The sequence below is a fragment of the Biomphalaria glabrata genome, chromosome 1 (genome assembly GCF_947242115.1).
Source record: "Biomphalaria glabrata chromosome 1, xgBioGlab47.1, whole genome shotgun sequence".
Lineage (NCBI taxonomy): Eukaryota > Metazoa > Mollusca > Gastropoda > Planorbidae > Biomphalaria > Biomphalaria glabrata.
This window is the reverse complement of record NC_074711.1, coordinates 17,481,751-17,508,140: the sequence shown is the minus strand read 5'-3', so window position 1 is coordinate 17,508,140 and position 26,390 is coordinate 17,481,751. Positions and strand designations below refer to the sequence as shown.

The 26,390-nt window shown below is 34.6% G+C and overlaps 1 protein-coding gene across 1 annotated transcript in view; it reads left to right on the top strand.

Moving 5' to 3' along the window:
* Positions 1-21,874, top strand: part of LOC129925716 (cysteine-rich motor neuron 1 protein-like) — a 51,102-nt gene extending 29,228 nt beyond the window's left edge. Inside the window, exons 5-6 of the mRNA XM_056025882.1 lie at positions 4,797-4,992; positions 19,188-21,874. Coding sequence (XP_055881857.1) covers positions 4,797-4,992; positions 19,188-19,241 — 250 coding nt within the window. The 3' untranslated portion in view covers positions 19,242-21,874. The remainder of the gene's footprint in view (positions 1-4,796; positions 4,993-19,187) is intronic.
* The last annotated feature ends 4,516 nt before the right edge of the window (positions 21,875-26,390 follow it).

The window sequence follows — 26,390 nt, the reverse complement described above, 5'->3', positions numbered from 1 at the left end:
AGATTGGGTGTGGGAGAAATAATGTGTACAAAATTTTGATCAGACAGAGTGAAGTCTTGTAAATAGGGTTAGAATTAGAGTTTCCAGGCAACTAAACGCCCAAAGAAGGACAGAAAGCATAACACATCCTAAAAAAGGAAAATAAAAGACAAAATTTTTGAACTAGGTATTCAAATTAACATGCCAGCAAATAAAAGACTCCTATAATAAGTTTTAAATTTATCAGTCTAGGTGACATCTGGTAACTTGACTTGGAAAGCGAACCAATAAAAATATACCAAATTATATTCTAGTTTATAGAAAGTTTATTACATTAAAAGTATATAATTCACGTGTGAAACAAAGCCACAGAATTAACGATATGGGCGAGTACGATAGATCTATATTCACAACTACACTCTACATTGATGTGCAATAAATAAGACTTACTTCAATACTTATTTTACTTTTTTAAAAAATCCTACATTAGCTTCACACTTTCGTCAAACATCAAAAAAAACACAACATTGAAACTTAGAAGTATTTACTTCTAGAACCTTTCATTATCCAATCGAGCTGAAACTACGCACATATACCCGTAGCTGAGTGACAACACATTGGATTACAATTTCAGAAAGATCACTTACTGTTGTAAATTTCACATATCAAAGAGAAATCGGGGTATGACAGCATATTTTGAGGGCTATCGTGCAAATTGTTAGCTCTAATAATGTATTGTTATGTGCAGTGCTTTTTTTTTTTTTTGTAAAAAGATAGGTGCCGGTACTCAGTGATGGATTGTCTTACTTTTAACTACTAATAAATTAATAATAAACGTTTAAGTACTAGAAAAGTAATAATTTTTCCCCACATTGAAAAAGGTGCCGGTACGCCGCACCGGTGCGTACCGTCACAAAAAAAAAACAAGATTACAAAGAGAGTTTGTGTTACACAAACTCAGAGGCGGCCCCCGTCGAAGTCGGATCCCTGTCTGATCTGCATATTCGCAAATAATATTCAAGAGGTGATTTAATTTTGATGTAAAATGTTTTACATGTTTCGGATGTTCCTTCAGAGTTGAAGATAATTACTTCCTAGTCCAAACCTCCCGCAGGACGACGGGGGATGGGAGCGGGCAGGGTTTGAACTCTGGACCATCTATAAATCTGAACGACAGTCCAGCGCGCAAACCGCACGACCAGGCAGCCATCCGATGGTCAAAAGTAATAATGTTTCAAAGATTCATTTGCCGTAAATTTAAATTTAAATTAAATAAAAAATAGTAGATTAGTTTTAGTATATTAAAACATTACAATATTGATCAAAACGTTTGGAAATGAAAATCTACACTTTTTTTTTACACTTTAAGTTTAGAAATTGAAATTCTACATCTTAATCTAGTCTATTTTAGTCTAAACTAGATCTAGAAATTCTAGATATAGACTCTAAAATAATTTTAATTAGAATATAAATTCAGATCTAGATATACTGTAATAAAAACCTAGATCTAGTTTAAAAAATCTAGATTAGATCTAAATCAATATATCATTTATTTTTTAAACGCGAGTCACATAACGAGGCTTAATAAACATTACTATACCGAGTTCTTTTTTCATTTCATTTGAAGAATTAATTCCATATAACGTCAGATGAAAAAAAAAACACTACGTCACACGGCCTAGCTGGACTAAAAATCGCCTTCATCGATACGAGCCATTTATCGAGTGTTCATTGACTTTGGTGCACCGAGTGCGTTCTTTAAGCATTTCATTTAAAGAATTCATTCCATATGACGCCAAAGGGAAAAAAAACACTACGTCACACGGCCTAGCTAGAATAAAAATCGCCTTCATCATTACGAGCCATTTATCGAGTGTTCATAGACATTGGTGCACCGAGTGCGTTCTTTTAGCATTTCTTTTAAAGAATTCATTCCATATGACGTCAAAGGAAAAAAAACACTACGTCACACGGCTTAGTTAGACTAAAAATCGCCTTCATCATTACGAGCCATTTATCGAGTGTTCATAGACATTGGTGCACCGAGTGCGTTCTTTTAACATTACATTTAAAGAGTCCATTCATATGACGTCAAAGAAAAAAAATTCCATTACCTCACAATAGGCTAGTACCGGTACCATAAAAAAAAAATGTCTTTATTTACACGAGATATTTAACGAGGGTTCATAGACATTGGTGCACTGAGTTCTAATAGAATTTATTTAAAAAGGATCAAAGCCGCATTGTTTTTGCGTTTTGTCTGTCAGTCGGTCTGTCCGTCATCTTGATATAAAAAAAAACAACAACTAAAATTTATTAAAAATGGATTAACCTTTATTCTACGTTTCAAAACATCGCAATAATTTTTAGGTATGAACACAATTGAAAAGTTTATATAATAGATTGTTCCGGATGTTTGTATAAATAGTAAAAGAAAAAGAGAATTTCAGATAAATGAAATACCGTTAATTAAATTTTTTGGATGGTCTCGTATAAAAATTAGATGTACTACAGCCATGTGGAGAGATTTTCATACCTTACTTTGGTGTTTGGATTCTGTTTTCCTTAAAAATCGGAACATAATATTAACGATAATTAGATTTTTTAATGTTTTAGGTAGAAAGTTAAATGTACTGTAAGAGAGTAGTGAGTTAAAATATTTTTCATAAAAATCCGTAAAAACATTATTTCGTAAATGAGAAGATTATTTGTTTATTAATTAGAAGAGGTAGTTCAAACAATTATTTGGCGTTAGTAGATTTTTAAATAAATTCGGAAATTTCTGGCGACGATTTGTAAGAAACAAAATCCGGAACTTTCTTTATCGATTACAAAACTTCTATGTTATGTTTTAGCAAAAAAATTAAATGTCTAAAAAGTAATTTTCAGTAATCAATTCTAGTAAATTACTTTTTTTTAAGGCCCTGAACAACCTATTTTCGATATTTTTAAAATTTGTTTAAAGATGAAAATACGGAACAATTTGATATTGATAACCAAATTATAGTGACGCATTCTCAAATAATATAAGTGTAATATTAGTAAATTATGCGATTTCAAACAATCATTAGGCATAATTCATGTTTTATAAAACAATATCCGGAACATTTTTACAATTAATGAAATATAAGTCAGTATAGAGATTTTGATGTAGCATTAATATGCTATTTACATAAAAAACGGAACAACATATTATTGATAATGTGTTTTTGCAACGTTTAAGCATGGAAATTGAATGTAATATAAATTAGAAGAGCAAACAAACATTTGTTGGGGTTGATTAGTTTTGCACAAAAAAATCCGGAACAATCAATTTTTAGATACTTAAAACTATTGAGATGTTACGGGAGGAACATTAAAGTGTAAATCAGATTTTCAATAGCTTTTAGAGTTCTAGTTTTTTTAATCTAATCGTGACGGACAGAAAAAACGCACAAAAATAATCTTCTTTTATTCGGATGGGGGCACTAAACAAAAAATAAATAAAATCTGATTTTTTAAAAAAGTTTAAGGAATTGGTTTAGCACCTGTACATGTAGCGACGTTACGCTACTGCACGAAAATCGCTGCATAAAAAGTCCATTAAAAAAAATGTGCGTAATATTTACATACAAAATGCATTATTAGCCTTTATAAACAAACAGAAATGTTTTCTTTTAATTTTAGCAGCTAGTTGACCAGAAAAAACATCTTTAACTATTATTTATATTTGTTGTAAACATTTCCTGTACATTTTTAAAATATATTTGACTTAGCGATACTGAAAATACACAAGAATTGTTCATCTTTGTTAGCATATTGTAACATTGCCTCCCTTATATTTACGTAATTGTTTTAGAATTGGTGTATTTTTATGAAAAAATCGCTTGCATAATTAATTTTATAAATTAAATGGTTTGCTTTTAGAAAAGCAAAAGTAGCCGTTGCACCTAAACTTTTCAAGCCGCATTTAATGACCTAATAATATTTTTCATATCTCTTCTAGTTTTCGAGATCTGAGTGTGACAGACGGACAGACGGACAGACGAACAGACGGACATTTTGCACAAACCTAATAGCGGCTTTTTCCCCTTAAGGGGGCCGCTAAAAAGCACTGGTTATGTGTAATGCACTATTGTAAAACTAATTTCTTCACGGATAATAAAGATTATTATTTATTATTATTATTGTTATTAGTATTTATATAAAAACGAACTAATATTCATTCCCTGGCACTCCCTTGATCGAGCTTTGTTAGAGAGAAACACAATTCAATGTAGTCCCTATAACAGTTTTCACTGAGAAATGTTCTGGTGATGTGGCAGGTCTGCATCGGTACCGCCCACTGACAGGCAACGAGAATCTTCTAAGGATGTTGAGGGCCTTGAAGGTATCAGCAGATTTAACTGAATTCCTGGAAGAGATGTTGTCTATAACCTGGGAAAGGTTTATCTTCACATCTTTTTACACGAAAGAACGATTTAATAATGTTCCTATTTATTCCTCTCATCTAATTCTGTTTAGATGCTATTTATAGATCTATCTCTAGCCTATATATTTATGTTTCACCGTTTGTTGTATGGCTGGTTAGCTCATTTGGCTAAAGTATCGTACCATTAGCCCGAATGTCGTTGGTTCAATCCTTATAGTAGTTAATTGTTTTTTTGTTTGTGTTCAGTCCTACGAATGCAAAGAAACGCTTTCTATTTAATATAATTTTTTTTACAAATTTATGAAAAAATAAAATACGAATGTTTAATTGTCCATTATATTTGAAAATAGAGAAGAAATGAATTTAACTTTTTTTCTTAAATTATTTGTTTCATATCTCTTCACAGTGAAGTTGTAGAGGTCATCAATGAGTGTCAAGGTCGGTGTCAGCACACATCTTGCAGTGCTTGCTCATTCCAGCATGTTCCGAACTGTCCTAAGTGCCGTAAGAACGACTTCCGGTGCATCAAAAAATTCGGCAAGTGCATAAGAAAACAAGCGTGTTCAGTTAGGAAAAAAACGTGCAAGTTCTCTTTTAAACAGGTTTGTAGTTTCCTTACTTTAATCTTACACAAAGGTTGGACTGTAATAAGCTAACTTTAATCTTACACAAGGGTTGGACTGTAATGAGCTAACTTTAATCAAGTTTAATCCTACACAAAGGTTGGACTGTAATAAGCTAACTTTAATCCTACACAAAGGTTGGACTGTAATAAGCTAACTTTAATCCTATTCAAAGATTGGACTGTAATAAGCTAACTTTAATCCTACACAAAGATTGGACTGTAATAAGCTAACTTTAATCCTACATAAAGGTTGGACTATAATAAGCTAACTTTAATCCTATACAAAGGTAGGACTGTAATAAGCTAACTTTAATCCTATACAAAGGTTGGACTATAATAAGCTAATTTTAATAATTAAAAAAATTATAAATAAGTAACATTTTAATTAGTTTTTATTTAATCGATTCCTCCTGGCTAATGATGGTCTATGACTTCACAAGCTATTCACTTCCTAAAATGCTTCAATATTGCAAGGAGTCTTTCCAGTGTTCTTGCACAATCGAGTTCTTCTGATACAGTCCAGCTCATTCCTACATAGGACACAGCGCACATACATGTTTTAGAACGTCTATTGATTCAAGCAGTTCAGTCGAGTGCGGAAATGCTTGAAGAATAAGTGTTCAAAATAACTAATTTTATTTAAGATGATTATATTTTGTAAAACTATAATGGTCAAACCAGAGTTTTCTCTGTGTGGCCAATAAGATAGTTATATTTTTTTTCCCAAAGATATACACAAACTGTCAAAATTCAAGGAAAATCGTTAGAGCCTTTTTTACTAACCCGTGTCCAAGTTTCACCCAGTCATTGCCGGTCCTACACCCAGTCAGGGCCCCGGTCCTACACCCAGTGTCCTGAAGTTAAAGATCTGCAAGCTAGTAAGAAGAACTGTAAAAAGATTTGATAGATATGTCGAAACCTTTTACACACCAGGGATATTAAACTTGCGAGACAGAATTTCTATTTTAAAAAAGTTATGAAATGTATTAGAATTAATTAAATTTTACAATTGCTGACTTTGTATGTGCTTTGCATTGTCACCACCATGATCCCGAGTTCAAAGCCTGCCCGCTGCCATCATTGCAAGAGGTTTGGGTTCAAGACGTAAAAAAAATAAATTTCAAGGAGCTTCCGAAACAAATAAAATAAAACAGTTTTTGTTTCCAAACATAGCACATTTCTAATGACATGAGACATGAACTAACTTGGAAGTTTTAGTGTCCAAACTTAGCACATTTCTAATGACATGAACTAACATGGAAGTTAGAGTGTCCAAACTTAGCACATTTCTAATGACATGAACTAACTTGGAAGTTAGAGTGTCCAAACTTAGCACATTTCTAATGATATGAACTAACATGGAAGTTAGAGTGTCCAAACATAGCACATTTCTAATGATATGAACTAACATGGAAGTTAGAGTGTCCAAACTTAGCACATTTCTAATGACATGAACTAACTTGGAAGTTAGAGTGTCCAAACTTAGCACATTTCTAATGACATGAACTAACTTGGAAGTTAGAGTGTCCAAACTTAGCACATTTCTAATGACATGAACTAACTTGGAAGTTAGAGTGTCCAAACTTAGCACATTTCTAATGACATGAACTAACTTGGAAGTTAGAGTGTCCAAACGTAGCACATTTCTAATGACATGAACTAACATGGAAGTTTTAGTGTCCAAACTTAGCACATTTCTAATGACATGAACTAACTTGGAAGTTAGAGTGTCCAAACGTAGCACATTTCTAATGACATGAACTAACATGGAAGTTTTAGTGTCCAAACTTAGCACATTTCTAATGACATGAACTAACTTGGAAGTTAGAGTGTCCAAACTTAGCACATTTCTAATGACATGAACTAACATGGAAGTTTTAGTGTCCAAACTTAGCACATTTCTAATGACATGAACTAACATGGAAGTTTTAGTGTCCAAACTTAGCACATTTCTAATGACATGAGACATGAACTAACTTGGAAGTTTTAGTTTAGTTTAAATAATTAAAGCACTGTTCACGCGATGAGAAATATTCGTAGAATATCGAGATAAACTGCGAGGTAGAAACAGTCCAGGTCTTTAATAAAGTCTAAATTCCTATAGCTCTCTTCCCAGAGTACATCACACTGCTAATAGCTTAGCTTAGCAGCAGTGAAGAAAGGATAACATTGGAATTGGAAATTAAGTGCTCTCTTTTTCTTCCATTAAATACTGGAAGTGCGGCAGTGTGGTAGTGTAGAAGTGTGGATGTGTGGCAGTGTGGTAGTGTAGAAGTGTGGATGTGTGGCAGTGTGGATGCATGTTAAAGACAATATGTCGCAGCCCTTTTAAAAATCCATTAGCATTGATTTTTTGTTGTGACGTTTCCTGAGCAGAAGTCTATTTTTTTTTTCATGTCTTCACCTTCCAGTAATGAGCGCAATGGAAATTAAGAAAACAAACTTCATCCAATTTTTTTAAAACCTTTCTCATCATTCCAGACTCAGATTTTTTTTTCTTGATTGGAAACCTATTAACGATAATCAAGAAACCAACTTCTTACGAAGGCAAGACAATTAAAGCAGTCGAGAGACAATGTTCTTTTCCCAATTCCCCTTTTGCCTTTTAATATTAGTGTATGTCTTGTTTCTTCTTCTTCGTTCTCATTGGAGAGTTCAGATGACTAAACTAATAACTGAGATGAACTGCGCAGTGGTTTCCAGATCAGGAAGATGTCTGTGGAGTTTTTCTTCTAGAGGGCTTTTTTGGTGGCCAGTGCTTTGATCCAGCTGCTTGGTGGAGAATCAATATTTATGGGCCAGTTATAGATGTTCATACCTCTTAACTTTCAATGAACCACTAAAAATTACTTTTTTGGCGTTTTGTTTTTTCCGATCGCATAAATGACCATTATGAACCTCCCTATTTAATTGCTCTATCTCTTTCTTTCTGTTTATCTATCTCTCTCTTTCTCGCTCTCTTTTTCTCATATTTTGTTTGCTTTGTATATAAAGCTCACTCAGTACTTCTGTAAATCTTAAATCCACTACTTTTTATTGTGCAAGGGCGTATCTTACCAGTCATCTCCCTTTCATTATTTTAATGTCTTGGTCTTGCTCACGCCCCATGGTTCTGTCAATACATCTTTCTGTCTTCAGTTCTTGGCTTGTCTGTTTCTCAAGATAGCAATTTTGTCCCACCTATTTGTCTCTCTATTACCTAATCACTTGTGTCATTCAAAGTCTGGCCTCCTTTTACTACAACTTAATCTTTCTCTCTCTCTGTCTCGATACTCCATCTATCCAGACTTTGTTTTCTCCATTCTCTGCCTCCCTGCTTCTGTGATTTCTACCCCGCTTTCAATCTCTCTCTCCCTCTCTCTCCTCTCTCTTTCCCCCCTCTCTCTCTCGCTCACACGTGTTATCTTTCATTCTCACACACTCTGTCTCGTATTCTCCCTCTCCCCCTCTCTCATCCTTTCTTTCACACACTCTTTTCTTACTCTATCTCTCCCTCTCTATCTCCCTCTTTCCCTGCCACATCCTCTCTCTCTCTCTCTCTAGTCACGCATTCCACTGCATGATTTCTTTATTTTCATCCGGCCTCGTCTCTTCATCACGTTTTGATTGTAGCCTACAAAAAGGAGTGACTTGACGGAAACCTCTCCACCATTGAGACCACTTCTTATCTTCACTCTGTAATCCCATTTGTCTTCATTAAACTCTCTCTCCCTCTTTCTCTCTCTCTCTCTCTTTCTCTCTCTCTCTCTTTCTCTCTTTCCATTCCCTCCTCATCTAGCCCTCTCACGCCTCCGTGGCCAGGTGCAATGACAAAGAAACCCCCTAAAGTTAGACACCAAATCACCAGGTTCAAGAACCAGTACTCTGTTTCACCTCTCTCAAATAGTTGTGTACATTCTACAGTGATTCTACACTATATCCTGTACTAACAAGTTGTCTCTTCTATCTCATTGTTTTCTATAACTGTGTATATTCTACTCTCTTCTATATTCTATTAAGTTATCTCTCTTGTAACGTCTTCTTGTTTTCTATAACTGTGTACAGAGTTGGGGGATTCTAAATTCAGAATTTCAAGCAATCGTATTGGTGTTAGACTAATATTATGAACTAGTCGACCGGCGGCGTAGCATACGCCGCTATTTTGCAGAGCCGGCCTTAGGCCACTGCAACCTTTGCGTCGGCAGTGTGCCCCGCACTTTCATAGGACCTGCGCTAATTCTATGTATATAAATTATTAAATTAAACCATTTTATAACTTATAACAGATTTCTCGCGGCCGCTTTATTTACCAGGAGCTCCTGGAAATTTCCTGAAATTGCAAAATATATGAAAAAGTAATGAAAATCTCCGGAAATTATTAAAAATCTTTTGAAAACTCATACAAATCTCATGAAATATATAGACAAAAATTGTTATTTTGGGGTGTCATTCAATATGGAAAACGGCAATCCTACGTGCGATAAATAAAAACGGCATTATGCATTAGCCGTAATTGTGTAATCTGGTGAAAGAAGCTTCTCGCGCCTCAAACTAATGAAGAATTACTTTAGCTCAACAATTCTCGTAGATAGATTGAAACATTTGTTGATTGTTGCTATTGAGTGTGATCTATGTAGGAAATAAAATTTTCATGATACACTGTATGACTTAGCTACACGCAAGGCTCAGCAGAAATGAGAGAGTGATCTTTCCTTTACTTCTTCTTCTCGTCCAAATTCTTGAGCGAAGAAGAGAATTAAATATATAGATGTTTTTTTTTGTTGTTGTTGTTATTGTTTTGCCTAGTGCCATTAGAGAATGAAATAGGTTGCCTGAATCAGTCAGGAAAGTTTAAGTCATTGATTAACATGCTTGACTAGATTGACACATGAAACGCATAGGACGTAATTATCTTCTTTTTTGAAGTAACGTCTGTAATATATAAGATAAGATTAACAATACAATAATATCGGCAGCACTTTCGACATTCCCACGTAGACTGGGTTGTTGTTCTTGATCATCTGATAGTCATGCTGCAACTATTGAAATCTGCCTTTTTACCTGCCTGAGTGAATCACTTCGGGGGTCTATTCTGAGTTTCTGTTTGCACACAAACTATCTTGTAACCTTGTTTTCTTTGATCTTGTTCTATTCATTATTTAAAAAATTATTTTATACTGCAAATTAAATCACTTTTTAATTTGTTTAAATTTAAAAACATACGTTCTATCAGCATACAAAGACCAATCTTATAGTGCATTTTTAATATATTCAACTGCTAATTTACTGTTAGTTTTATAATTTGCCTTTACTCTGCAATGACCATCTTGACTTATTACCTCTATGATTAGCCTACTTCAATTATCTTGGAATATTATCTTTAAGATTGCTTCAATTATCTTGTAACATTATCTCTGCGTTGACTTTTAAAATCTTGTAATATTATCCGTGAAGCTGTCGGAAGCAGATGACATAAAGATTGTTATCAAATAAACGGACGAACTTTCTCGTCTAAACACATCGCCATGTACCGCTCTTCAGTTCTCAGAAGAAAATAAAAATATTCATTCTGAACGTCTTCCTCCCAACCACCGAGTCCCCACCCCAGACCATCCTCTCACTTTCCCGCTCTTATACCCCCCCCCCCTCATTTCTTTTTTATTTTACAACTCTTCCCGAGCCGACCCACACCATCCCCCTTCCTTCTCCCTCGGCACCCCGTCAGAACTGAAAACATTTATTCCTTTCGCCAGTCGCACTACATCAACACCCGATTAACTGTCTCGATAATCCTCGACTTATCTGAAACCTCGAGATAGGATCGGGGACCTAACACGTAGCAGTGGAGAGGATAGTCACACTCGTAGGACGAGCAATGTAGCACACTCCCCATCGAGGAGGCCCCGAGAGCTAGGGATGCGCTCAAAAACTCAGACCAAATGAAATTGATTATTTTGGCTTAGTGCGTTCGGTGTGAGCAACTATTCGTTACACTGATTCATGTATTCATACAGAAGTCATATGCATTATGGGATATTCACGTGTACAAAATCTCAGAACTGACAAATTCAAAAATTCTGTTTCGCGGTTTTTAGGTCAGAATTAAATTGTTGTTTAGAGAATTCCATTCGATTCAAAATCTGCACTTACTTGTAGTACTAAGGCTTCAGGAGTTAATCTCCAAGGGAAAACGGGAGTGAAGCTCCTATGTATTAAGTCTCTACTCTCTCTCTCTCTCTCTCTCTCGCTCTGTTTCTCTCTATCGCTCTGACTCTTTTTCTCTCTCTCTCTCTGTTTCTCTCTCTCTCTCTGTTTCTCTCTCTCTTTCTCTCTCACTCTCTCTCTATTACTCTCGCTCTATTTCTCTCTCTCTCTGTTTCTCTCTCTCTCTGCTTCTCGCTCTCTTACTTTCTGTTTCTCTCTCTTTTGTTTTTCTCTCTCTCTCTCTCTCTGTTTCTCTCTCTCTCTCTCTCTCTGTTTCTCTCTCTCTCTCTCTCTCTGTTTCTCTCTCTCTCTCTCTCTGTGTTTTTCTCTCTTTCTGTCTCTTCTGTAAATAAGTTGTTGCCAAGTGTAATTTAATTAACACCATCAAGGTTGACAGACGTTACATGGCCGATCCATTTATCCAAGCCACTTTTTCGCTCAGGAAAGAAAACTTTGGTATCCAGACATGAATGTCGACCTATGAAGAACTGCATTTACTGTCCTGGCACCCACAGAAATACTCTTACTAAAAAGAAAACATCAACTACAGATTCCTAATTGCAGTTTATAAATCAAATATTCAGTTTTGTGTTAGTCATGACTAGGACTGGATTTAGACTATGCTTTTTTTTTCTTCAGAACAATATTTGGGGGTGGCAGCAGGCTAGAGTGGTGGGTGGGTGCCCAGGCAAGTGTGGGTGGGTGCCCAGTTGATTGGAGGCGTGAGGGCCTTAAGCTATAGCTTCTGTAGCCAATAGGTTAATCCAGCACAGTCTATGACGATGCATGGCTTGGACTTAAATTATGTAACAAAACGCAAGATTTTGTTAAAAAATAACAACAAATAGTTGCGTAGTGCGTACATTTAAAAGGTTAAGCTTGAAGGATTACTTATATCTTATACTTCTCCCATAAACCATTCCCCCTAATCCAGGGCACGAAACTCCACTGGTGCATAGCGGATGTTGTAAAACAACAACAGTCTAATGAGTATTAATGTAACCATTCTTCTTTACAAAGGAAACAAAAGGCTATAACAATTTCTCTTTACAAATACATGTAAGAGTCTCTAGTTGAAAAATAAATGTTTACACTGTGAAGTACGTGACGAAAACGCGAACACAATCCACTTGATTTTCAGTCTAGTAAAGTCTAGTTTTAGAATAAACACAACGAACACTCCCTTTTTCCCACTCGCTCCGCCCCCTAGTGAAATGAAAAAAAAAAGTTAAAATAAAAGTCAAAAAGAAAAAAAAAAGTTATTGGAAAGTAGTCAGAGGTTAATGGAGAGTGCGTCTCACGTTTTGGTATTTGCCTTTCTATTATCTTAACATTATCTTAGAAAAACAAACAAAAATAAACGCTGGCCTTATGTGAAATCCTAGAATAATCTCTTGAAATACGCAGTTACTGCCCCCTCTCCCCTCGCCCTAGAGCTCATGATTTGTTGCTATTTAATCTGCAATGTCTTTTGAAAAAGAAATCAGGCTTTTATGTTTGTTTTCAATGCAAAATGATGTTCTTGTTATCCTTCTTCTGCCTGGTCTGTTCTTTCTCTCTAATGTTATCTCTCGTTCCACGAGAAGATGTCTGCAGAATAGAAATCTCAATTTTTGCAGTTGATTTGTTTAAATTGTAAGAATTAAAAACTACATTTAGAATAGTATCATTTTGAAAAAGGATAATCGAAGAGCATTGACGATTTTGATTATATAATCCTACCACATAATTATTCGTAAACCTTTCTATTTCTAAAAAAAGTCAGGAGTCAAAGGTTATAGCACATTCATCAATTTTACTCAACTCTCGTAAATGTAATCTCGAATACAGGATCCATTTTTTGAATAGCATCTTTTTTTTTTTGTTATAGGTCTACAATAAGTTAAAAAGGTAGGGCGAAAAAATCTTAATTGGTCTTTGATTCAGATAGTGCGATAGAAGGATAGAAAAATTTTTAAGTTTAATTGTTTAGATCGTAACTCTAGCAAAAAATATTTTCTCCAGACGCCATAGGGACCCCCTTTCCCCCCCCCCCCCCCCATTTTTCACTCGACCGTAAACAGATGAAAATTTTTTTCGTGAGCCTTACATAGGACGTAATTATCTTCTTTTTTGAAGTAACGTCTGTAGTATATAAGATAAGAAAATAATAATTTTAATTTTTTTTTTTGTTTTTTTTTTTGTTATTATTATTATAGCTTTTATATAGCGCTACTTTCATGCTTAGTTATTAGTGATACTGATTTAGTAATAATAAATGTTTGACAATTTAAAAAAAAAACTATTATCATGATGTTTTATGCTTGAAAAGCATTGTTGTTTTAATAGATCTATACTTTTGTATAAAAGTTTGATGTTTCTTTTAAACATCATCCAATAAGGACTCGTTAACCTTTTCGTCCTCTCTTCTGTTTTCATATTTGTATATTCCCGAGATAGTTCTACACAAAATGTTTATCTAGCTATATACATATATTTTATTGCGATTCAAAATGATATCCAGAATGTCTTCATAAGTTTGTTTTGTTTAATAGTAGGCAGATGGACGGGACAAGCGATTGATAACTAAAGACGAGCATACACGACCAAGACAGGGATTAGACTAGCTAGCAGTAACCAGGCTTTAGGCTATTGTTCAGAGATGAGAGCGTGCAAAGCATGCTGTGGGAGCGTGTCAGATGTAAGAGGTTGAATAATTACAGTTTCAAAGTGGAGATAATAGTTCATATCTCAGGAGAATTTTTGGAAAATTAATAGTTGCATTTTTCTTAATTAATGCCTAATACATTGCTACAAACAACTGAGAAAATATTTCAAATTTTTACATTCTCGCATAATAGTTTGCCTTCATGTTGAGCTGTTTTAGGAACTGCGTGTTTTTTTTTTTTTGTTCTAAATGTAATATAGAGCTGAGAATCAATTTCATCTTTTTTTTTTTGCTATAAAAGTTTTCATGATGTTTCTTTCCGGGACCGTCAATTAAAACCGAAATTGTCAATTATGTCTAATTTATGTTTAAATTAAATCTATCTACATCATACATGTACTCTATTTATTTTTTCCCGGAGTGCATTAGGAAGTCTGCCAACTTTTCTATTTCAAACTGTGCACAAAACAACAAGAAAAAAAAACCTGAGTGTTTTATTATTTCAAACTATGTACGTTGATCAAGTGATTACGTCCTTTTCAATTATTCCCTACGCCTTCACAAGGTAAGGTCAACTGACCCAGCTGCATAAACTTACAATGTTTAGGATTCTGTGATTTGAAAATTGTTAGAAATAAAAGTTTCTTTCTTTAGATGTTTCACACTAACACTTGCCCACACACACAATCAGTTATATTTAACATTCGTCAAAATTACGTCAATTTCCCATCAAGGTATATCCTTATGATGTTGTGTGTAGGCATATAGGCTGCTTGATACATACTCCAGACTACATTATTATAGGAATGTATTTGTATGGTTTGTTGTTTTCGCTTGTAGACTTGAAAGTCAAGATTGAACGAAACAAAAGGTCCAGTTTCAAACGTGTCTAAAATATATTGAATAGTTAGACAAACAAACCAGCAAAGCTTGAACAGACCATGTCTTTAGCTGTTGTTTGTTTAGAGTGAACTTACACTGTCTATATAGGCTACCATGGTTTACACTGTCTATATAGGCTACCATGGTTTACACTGTCTATATAGGGTACCATGGTTTACACTGTCTATATAGGCTACCATGGTTTACACTGTCTATATAGGCTACCATGGTTTACACTGTCTATATAGGCTACCATGGTTTACACTGTCTATATAGGCTACCATGGTTTACACTGTCTATATAGGCTACCATGGTTTACACTGTCTATATAGGGTACCATGGTTTACACTGTCTATATAGGGTACCATGGTTTACACTGTCTGTATAGGCTACCATGGTTTATTCTTGACAGGCTAAAAGTTCGTCATGTCGGCCCTTTAACTAGCGGAACTTGGTTCCTAACAATCTGGTCGCGCGGTATTCGCACTGGACTGTCGTTCCGTCGAGGGTTCATACCCTGTCCATTGTCATCCCCCGCCCTCATGCGGGAGGTTTGGACTAGGAACTAGATTATCTTCAACTCTGCAGGAAAAGAATGTAAAGCAAGCATACAAACAATCTGATATGACGTTTGATCAGTTTTAGTCTGACACCGAACTACTTAGGATCTTGGTCTGCTGTCTTCCTTTAAAAATATCCTGAACTACTAGCAGTGTGCCCTTATAAACAGTAACTACTAACAGGCCGCCAAGTCTACAACAGTATCTACTAACAAATCACGCCTTCAACAGTAAAACCTAATAGATCACATTTTCAACAATTAGAACTAACAGAGCAGTAAGAATTAAAAGACCACATCTACAACAGTAACTACTAACAGACCACAACTACAACAATAACTACTAACAGACATCTACAACAGTAACTATTAACAGACCACATCTACAACAGTAACTACTAAAAGACCACATCTACAACAGTAACTACTAACATCTACAACAGTAAGAACAGAACACATCTTTCCTTAACTCAGTAGTGTTACAGCCATTATCAAACAATATTCAAACAAACCTAAAAATGATAATCGGATGAATTACAAATTCTACTTGATGATATGAAACGACAATTACGATCCATTGAAATAAATGATCTATGTTTATGTTTCATAGTGTTAGTTGAGTGAAGGGATGATGACAACTGCTTTGAAGAGAGTTGATACCATATCTATACCAATTAGATTCTTGTCGATAAAAGGGGCAATACTGCAGAAGAACAACAACATTCTAATAATGTCTTCATGGAAGACTGTAATGGGAGAATACAAAGAATGTTGTTGTAGGCCTACTATTATTTATTTCCATTCTGTCGGTGCCAAATTATAAGCTCAGGGTGAGCTATGATTACAAAAACAAACGATAATAATATAATTTACATACTATTGTTAGTGAATATACTTTAAGATCAAGGCTCTTCCTAAAATATATCACCGGAATGGTATGATACACCTGACTACCTGGGAGGGGGGGGGAGGGGGGGAGGTAAGGGAGCACTTCCCCCATTGTTTGTTACTGCAGAGACGTACACTTGCCCATGTTGTGAACGGCACGTTATTGTGTCATGTTTGGCTAACTCCACAGACATTTGCTTTTCCCAGTCAGCTTTCCCCTCCCGCCGGGTCCGCCCCTGGTTACCAGATTCGCAGAAACAACACTGGGGCTGGCGGAGCTCATGGGGGCGAGCAAACATCGGGGAGACCTCCACTACGTAAGATTTGACCTCGGGGCGCCAGGAATTTAAAACTGTTGTCTTCGTGCCTTCTCTCTGGCCAGCTCCCCGCCTACACTGCTGCCTTCTTGGTGCGTGGTGGGGGCTGTATGCAGACACAATAACAACAAAAAGCGCCAAGACAGCTAACTCCACTCAGACTCATGCAACAATAATAATAATAATAATAATAAAGTCTCTTCTTGAGACTTATTTTTTTCACTATATTTTTTTTTATTCAAATTATTAGAAACCTTTAATATGCGTATGGTAGTTCAGCCTCTAATCATCGGAATCGTAATTCCATTCTGAATGCTGTCATTTTAAAACAGCTCAGCACTATAAACATTAATTTATATCACCACAATTTTCTTTGTTTGTGGTAAATGTAGATTAAAATAAGGCGATTTGCTTAAGATCAATCCATAATCTCGTTCGTGTCCAATGTATTTTGTAACGTTTTCAGCTGGTTGTCTATATAAGGTCTCTTTCGGCCATATGTACAATATATTAACTATACACACAAACAAAAAATATTATGTTCTCGTAATTAAAACATTTATAAGTGAAACTCGAAAGGAGAAAAAAAAAACAAGCGCCCGTCTATAAATTTAGAAAGCCTGGCGAAGCATTAAATTGTATACCAATGATCTGATTGTAAAATCTAGTGATTTTCTTTCTGATTAACTTTATTAAGATAACCGACATGAATAGAAACAAAGAAAGACAAACAACGAGATGTTTGTCACCAATACTGCACATTGTCGTTGAAAGCTGCTCCCATGTAGGAGTGTTACTTTCACTTCCACATTGCTACGTCTTATAGGACAAAATACTTTAGTTTCTCTGAGGTAGCACTGAGGTAGCAGTGCAGGTGAATACTGGACGCACAACAAGCCGAAACTACGTCGTATAGATGTTGTGGTTGTAAGGAAAGAAGAAGGGGCAAGCAACTTTCTGCTTTTGATTGAAACTTCCTGAGAAGCTGTCTAAAAGCTGTACCCTAGAGGCTGTCAGCGATATATTCCTGTTGATAACTCTTTTCTGATGTATGTTCCTCGAGGGTTCAATGGAAGATTAGCCTCGTGTTAAAAACAGTTTGCATATTTAATTTTAAAAGCAAAAGATTTAGTTTTTTGAAAACTTGAATGGGATTTACAATCGCGCTTTTAGTTTTTGAGATCTAAATTGGATACAACTGACCAATAGCGGCTTTTCTTTTCAAGAGCAATTAACATAGACACGCACACACACACACGCACACCTTTGTCCTTTAGTGTGATGAAAAGTTGGAGCACCACAATTTTCTACTGACCAGTTACGTCCATTTTTCGGTTGCCTTTTTTTTTATTATACCATAGACTGCATGCTTATGTACGTTTAGACTCCGGTAATCCACATACATCTTTCAGTAGCCTACCCTTTAAACTTTGACCTGCGACCCAAACAGCTAGACGAGAACGGCTGATATCAAAGTCTTGTCTCGACTTTTTCGATAAAATTCCTAGACTTATAGACCTGTGACGCGCACGTGAAGGTTTTTTTGGGGGGCGGAGGGCCTGTGAGTTATTCTATCTGACTTGGAAAAAGTCACCTGCCAGTCTAAGCCATCCTCAAAGCTTTTAACCGCAAACAACACGGGGTTAATAGGTACTCTCACATTCCTCACTTAACGGGAGATCCTCAATTGGGAAGACTTGGTTTCTCTACAGATATTCAGTCTAGTTCCCTTAACTCTGAGTCATTTTGACTTTGACTCACAGGGACCATTACAGTTATCATTCTTGATAGGTACATATACTTTGTAATTTTGTTTAAAATTGTTCCTATATTCTCTTATCCATCTTTTTTTTTTAAATCTTGATACCATTTGCATTTTTGGTTTGAAATATTAGTTAAAATTAATAAATTAAAACATTGTACGTTAACACAGGTCCTTCTTTATCAATTGTTACGCAGACCTTATCTCCCTTGATCTTAATTTCTGTTTATAGGTTTCTTATGTTTGTCAATTGACTAATTATTTTGTATATTATAAAGAACAAGGCGATGATAAAGTGTAATTCCGTTTGTTAAAAATACAATGAAATCAAAACAGAACTTTAGATAAGTATGATTTCTGTTCAAATGATGAAGGATGTTTTACAATGAAGGGCTTCTGAAAGTTCGCTATTCCAGCACACTGCCAGAAAAAGAAACAACAACAACAAAATCAAATGAATCATAGATTATAGAATCTATCTAAAACTTATCTTTAACAAATACATGGAATTGTATCAGTTTTCATGATGATACCCTCAAGCGGTAAAGAGAAATGAATTACTAATTATCTAGTGAAAGAATGGATCCTCTTTTTATAACTATTAACTCTTGATATTGTATTATTGAGACCTGGACCTGGGCCATTTGAATATAAAACCTATACTACCATTTGGTTGTTCATTATTTCTTAGAGTGAAGTTTAATCCTGGCTTTCAATGTTCTATTTGAATGCAAAGATTTGGCACCGAACGTGCTGCATTCTAGAAGATGTTTATCATTCTTCACATTTCTGCGATTAGGTTTAAAATGTTTGTCTCCCTTTATTTGTTGTGACATGGCCTCTCTTATTCCTAACTAATAGAAAAATGTTATTTCCGTGTTTTTCCTCATGAGTCTGGCTCGATCTAACTAAGCCTTCCTCTCTGCATTCACAGGTGGCGAATCAAACCAGCGGCAAGTTCCTCTGCAAGCTACCGGGGTGTTTGTGATGGGGCCAAGAGAGATAACCCAGAGCTGTGATAATACTAGTACACTTATTTCTCAAATGAACTCACAATTTACCTGTTGCACCAGACATATTGAATATAATGGACATTCTTCGCCACTCTTTATTTTGTATATATAACTAAACCGTATTTAGTATTATATGTTACAGTGCATAAAATTTCTTTTCTCAAGTTATTAAAAAATATATGTTGCTTAAATATTTGAATAATTACAACCAATTTAAATTTGTGTTTACAGATATCAAGGTATATAAAAAAGCCATGCATCCCATGCGGTCTAATCTCACTCTGTAATAAACAAAAAAAGCAAAGGCCTTATTGCCTGTATTTGACTAAACTTTTTCGTCTTGTGAAGACTATTGAAAACAATTTTAATGTCTCTATGTCACTCTAAGGACCTCTGCTTCCCCCCAATATCCCCTTTCTAGCGATACTGAGTCACCCTACCAACGTTTTAGTATTATTTTGTTAAAGTCTTTTAAAGTGTCCTCATTTGTTAAAATGTTTAGTTACAACTGTTATCGTGATTAATGAAGGGAAAAACAATATACCATTATTTTTAATACTGCCAACTAAACGCTTGCAGTGTCTCTCAGATTTTTTTGGAAAGGGATTCACTAGTACAATTAGCGTAAACTGTAGTTTAAAACTTTGCATTGACTCAAACTTTACATATTTGTTTTTTAATTTAAAACAACAACAACACGAATGAAAGTCTACGCTGCGAGTTACAACTTTTATTTATCTGACCTTAAAATCTAAGGTCAAGCTCACTGTTAAGGTCAAAGATTTAAATGTCATTTTTTTATGAGCTATTTGGAGTTCTTCCAGAAAATTCAAAATTTAGCAATATTTGCTCTATTGATTGTGATCGATCTTTACAAATCTCCATATATAACATGCCCTGGAAATCCCTGATAATATTTTTGGAAACTTGTAATCTTAATCAGAAGTCACTTGACCAGTTTATCTTAATGCCAATCACCAACGTTGGTGTAGTTGAGCTTGTTGAAGACTATTTTTAGAGTCAGCAGGCTTAGTCTCTGATTGGTTGACTACCAGCCTCGTGATCAAAGATTAGGAATCAGTGCGCTCCTACGTCATGTATGAATTTCAGCTTCTTGATTGGGGCACGGATTTCACGTCATCGGTCTTCCAATAGGTCTTCCAACAGGTCTTTTGAAACAATAGGTCTTACAACAGGTCTTCTAATAGGTCTATTGGAACAATACGTCTTCCAACAGGTCTTTTGGAACAATAGGTCTTACAAAAGGTCTTCCAATAGGTCTATTGGAACAATAGGTCTTACAATAGGTCTTCTAATAGGCCAAAGGTCGATGTAAAGCTGATGTTGATATTTTCTTTTTTTTTTTTTTTGTCATATCCAAGTATTTTTTTGTGTGTTCATCTTTCTCCCAACTACCTCATTATTTGGATTGCTAGTATTTATATCTTATGAACGTGGACACACTGCATCTACTCTGTTAGGAGAGCGAGAATCCCAAGGATATATCTATCTGGCAGTGAGGCAACTTTGTACAAGAACCCTAATTCAATAAAAACTTAAGATCGGGAAGGGGTGAGTACCTCATTCCTCTAATTGTTAACAAAAACAAATTTCAACCACTAATACTAATGAAGTTCAGTGATATGTATTGCTCTTGAGCTTACTCCCTGACACCATTTTACTGTATATGAAACGAAAAATCCGCATCTAGAATTGCTTACTTTCTGACTAGAAAATATTTTCCAGTCAATAATAATGAGTATATGGTCTATTCTACACCATTCTTTATTGCTAGAGATTACAGAGCAATAAAACATTACTTGCAAGTTACAATTCTTTCACTGCACAAGTCCTTGATTTACATGAGTCAATACTTTATGCTATTTGCAATATATAAATTAAAATAGTTTGTCTACAAGAAGCTACTAAATGTACTAATTCAATAAAAACAGAAAATATAAAGACAAGCGCACTGACACTTTATAATAATAAAAAAATTCTTCATAATTAGAAGTCTTTAATTAAATAGAGTCTCCTTAGATAATCAGCCACTGCTAGTGTCATATCTGTTATTTTTTCTAAGCCATACTTTGTCATTTTAGCTATATTTGTTAGCTGCATATCTGGTGACAATAATTTACCTACTTGTCTGTTCCTCTACTTGCATAGACACAAGTTTGCTGGTACAGAATTCAGTGGGACAGAATTTGTATTTAGCAATTGAAAACAATTATTTATAGAGGAACTTTGTTTTATAATAAAGTTAAAGTTCTGAATGGTGGTATAGCTCATTATGTAATTTTTAAAAATGTATAACTTGGCTGTAAGACTGAGTCCGGAATGCTGAGAAGTGACAAGTCATATTTCATGTTTTTATTGTTGATGTATTAAACAGTATTATAGGGTTAATTTTAAACATAAATGTTTTTGTATTTATATTTTAGGCCTGTGTATGATTTGCATTATATTTATGCTTTAGAGCCTGTACTTGTGCACATATAGTCTCGTTCAAGCAAAAAATATGGCGTGAACTCTAATATAAGGAAACAATGTTTTTAAGGATGTAAAATATTGACAGACAATAAATGAATGCTGTTTTTTTTTATTACTTTTTTTTTGTCGTTTTTTAGTAAGAATATCCAATGTTTTTCCCTTATATTATTAGCTTTCGTTTTATACAAATTTCTTTACAAAGTCATTCTCAAAATGTATTTGAAAAGTAACAATGTCATTATGTACTGGAATCTAAAAGACAGTCTAATGGGCTTTCAAATCATAAGTCAGTTTACCTCAGTCATTTCTGATGATCCTTTTGTTTCTGATTGATTTTTCTTTCAAAATATTATCTTTGAGGTTTATGTATCGATAATTCCCGCAGCTAAAGAACTGGAAACATTAATTATTATACATTATTGTAATTGGAGCTGATGGGGATCTCACTTGTACACGAACTAGATCAAGTCTACACCTAATCAAAATACCATCCACTGTATCTTGTGCCTAAATGTTTCTCTACGACTTAGATTCGATTCTGAAAAACACTAAAACTTGAGATTCGATTGTGCAAAACACTACAAAACGGTTTAAAGATCACAAAGTAATTTATAACAAAATAAAATGTATGGGTCGTAACTAAGTGAAATCTTTCAAACAGATACATTTATTTTATTAAACCCTAAAGTACTGTATTATAAAGAAAGCAGCTAGCCTATAGCTATAACAATAAACAGTCTTTACATGCAGATCTACATTTGAAAGCAAAAGCAAACACTTCAACTCTTAAGTTGATCCGAGAGCTCAAATTTTTTTAAAATTATTATTTGAAATAGCTCACTATATCAAATGCACAGTTGCAAATCTTACAATCAAATATAACGTCTGTGAATAGCGTGTTTGTTACATAGAAGCATTGAATATATTATTTATTTTTGTTTTAGATTACCAATACATTGACACACCAACAACATGGGTCTGTTGTGTTCATTGTAGTTGTGGCATATTATTGAAAAGTATTGTAATTATAATAGAATGATACTATCACTCTGAAATGAAATAAACTTAAACACAATCCTGAATATTATAACAATAGCTTGTATTCAATATATGATTTGAAATTAATAAAACAGATAGCTAAAAACTGTGTTGTTTCCCTGCCAGTTGAATTGTTGCTTCTGTCACTTCTTGCAAGAGTAAATATTTGATTGCTAGACCTTTTAGCCAGTCTCCAGGTTTGTTGGGTTAACTTCCTGTCATAATTACCCCCCCCCCCCCGACAGGTGTGAGGATAGAGAGGTACGCTAGGACACAGAGTTTTAACAAGACATTCTCGCAAGGCTTAGCTCGAAACACTCAAATGTGGGTGGGAGTTGTTGGGGCGCCTAATCCACTCCTCCTTTCCCCACGAGCACCACCTAAGTTAGCCCCAGAAGAGAAGAAAACAATTATAGAATCGTTTAGTTTATTTGACTGCAGGCTTAGGGTTAAAACAAAAAGATTTTTTTGTGTGTTTATCAAAAAAATTTTTAAGAAAAAAAAAAGGAAGCACTAATTTAAAATCAAGTTATAATTTTTGTTTTCGAAAGATGTGAATCGGTTGTGGGTGTAACATATTGGTATTATAGAAATGGTGGAAAATGTATTTATAAGTATTGAGTTCTTTTAAATGTTTGTCCTAAAAGATGGTAAAAGAAATGTGCTTTTATCTTTTTATCTACGTGTATAATTAGTAGCCTAATGTATGTTTTAACATTCACAAGTAAAAGTTTTGTCTGATATAGATCTAGATTCTGTAATTTAAAACAAGCAAACAACATAAGCCGGCTATGCTTGTAAAGAAAGCTGCCTGCTGCACTGATTATTCACATTTCATTCATCATTCGAACAGTCTCAAGATTGTCAGCGGTTATAAGAAACAATCAGATCAAGTGGATGAAAATTAATTGCTTTAATAATTATAAATATACGTTTTAAAAGAAAAAATTGTGTAATTTGTCATGCGTCTCCAAAGACTATCGACATCGAGAAATCCTATAGCTACAGATTCTTTCGACCGAGAAAATGTCTTTATCCTTTTATATCTGAGATACATCCGTCCAGCTCACTCATCAACTGTTAGCACCTTGCGTGGTTATCTTTTAAAGTTAGAGCTGAAATGGGAGAGGGGGGAGGGTGGTAGTAGTGGAGAGAACTCCCACTCAAAATGAATGCCAGCAAGTCGGACAGAGAGATCAAGCTAGCAGCTCGGGGAAGCCGATTAATTTGAGCGTGTTGCAGCTGGGAGCAGGTCTGGGCCACGCTCTTTGCAGCCAGACATCGTGGGGGTCGGAGAGGATAGTGATCTCCATCCACTTAACTCGCGGTGAGGGACTCTACTATCTTCTCGGTTGACAGTCATAATTATACTGGCTTCATGAAAGAAATTTTAATCTAGAACAGTAAGAGAAACAAGAAATACGTAAGAAATACTTAAAGCTTATTTGAAGTGTAGTTGCATCAATTAATTTGGATCAGTCCCTTAATAAAATTTGTAATAGATCAAAACTAAGATGAATGACCTGAATGCGTGCTCGAGGGTTGAAGCCATTACACTAAACACTGTGCCTGTAAAATACTTATGGAAATAAAAGGTTTTATAGCTATCTATTGTTAGTTTCAAACTTTTCTCTCTACAGAGTATAAAGGATACTAATTTAACTTGTACTACATTATTGGTCAAGTAGCCTACACTTCTTTCCCTTGTTTGATATACCAAAACAAAATAATTAATTACAAATAGTTAATTAACTAATTGTTTTTTTTTTTTTTTTTTATTGATTTTTGTTTTGTCAGGTAAAAGAAATAATTGTGCTAAATTTCAACTTGATCTGAGATAGCATTGGGTATGGAAGAAATAACGTGTACACACTTTTGACCAGACCGACAGAGTTGAAAGCCTATAAAAGAATTAAAAGAACAGTAAAATCAAAAGAAAATATTTCTTTCTTCTTTCAGTATGAAAATGTAGAAATGCAGTAGTATGGTAATGTAGAAGTTATATTTCGAAGCACAGAAATGTAAAAGTATGATAATGTAGCAATATGTAAATGTAGTTGTATAAAAATGTATATGTTAGTAACACTAGAAAAGTATACCTATGGTCATGTAGAAATACATACAGAAGAATAGAAGTTTAGAAATATGCCAATATAGCGTAAATAATTAAATGTTAAAGGGTTGTAGGAAGTTTTGTGTGTTAAGAGATTGAATGAACACAGCCTGCTCTCCCTTGAATAAAAAAAAACAATGATAGCTAAAGCCTGGTTAATGAACAATTTTTTTTTTTGCCATGGCTCTAACATACATTGAGTGTCGTCATGATGAGTGTGGCTCAAACTGTATGGATTTCTTGGTCTGCAAAGATAGTACATAACTTTCTATTGTGTTTAAATAACACAAAACTCTGCCAAAAAAAAAATAATTACAGCTTAAGGGTGTACTTAAAAATACATTTATAAATTTTAAAAATTTAAAGACAAACTTACTTCCGACCCCAAATAATTTATTTGCCAAAGGAAGATTGGGTAAGCGAGTAGCAGTATCGCACCTTGTATTTTCACGTACTATACACAGACCAGCAGCAGGCTTAGTTTGGGCTATATAGTTCTCCAACTAGAACTCTGAACTTTGTTACTAGGTTGGTTAAAAAGTGAAATCATTTTTTACAATCTTCATTTACATTCGTATATGTCGAGCAGGTTACACAACGCAAGACGCTTTTGATGACATGATCTGGTTCCTTTGGTCTAACACCTAGACCTTAGGTGTACATGCCTTAAGCTAGTTACTGTTTGCTTCTATTCTCTATGGACACTTTCTGACTCAGATCACCTTCTATTACAAAACATTCATTACATAGTGTACTGTTTTAATTTTGGTGATAGTTGACTATATTAAGATTATAAAAGGTACTCTTATAATAAAAAAAAACAAACTTTTTTTTTCTTTTTTTGCTTTGAGAAAAGGGCTATTCACAAGAATTTTATGTACCGAATCTCTTGATTCTGCTCACGTTGATGTGTTGGCCTCCCTCCGTCTAGAACTACTATGGTTGATCTCGTTGAGCACTTTTACATGTGACCATAAAGCCCTAGTCTGGAGAGACATTCCTGTCCACATACATAGCAGGCATTTTGCTTTTGTGGTATGATAGAAGAATCAGCTTTCGTTTGGCACAATTGTGTTCCAGAGCTGTGACCGGGGCTATATCCTCCTCCATTGCTTTCTTTGTCAACATCTCTTTCCACAACGTAACGTAAATATCTCCCTTATTCCGCTAAGGTTGATAACTCAATGTACAACATTTTTTTTAAGCCTGACATTATCTCCCTTCGAATTTTTTTTAGATGTAAAATTCAAAAAGGAATTTAAAAAAAAAATCAAAGTAGGCCTAATTAGCTAAAGTTTTAACTTATTTAAAAAGAGCTATACACTTCAAACACTGAAGTCATGTCCAAGCTATCACTATCAAACTGAAATAAATACATGCTTTGAAATTGGACATTCATCTTGGAAAAACTATATTACCAAACACATGAGAGAAGAATTTTTTTTTCCCTTAAAACTAAGCAGTAAATTGATTCATTATT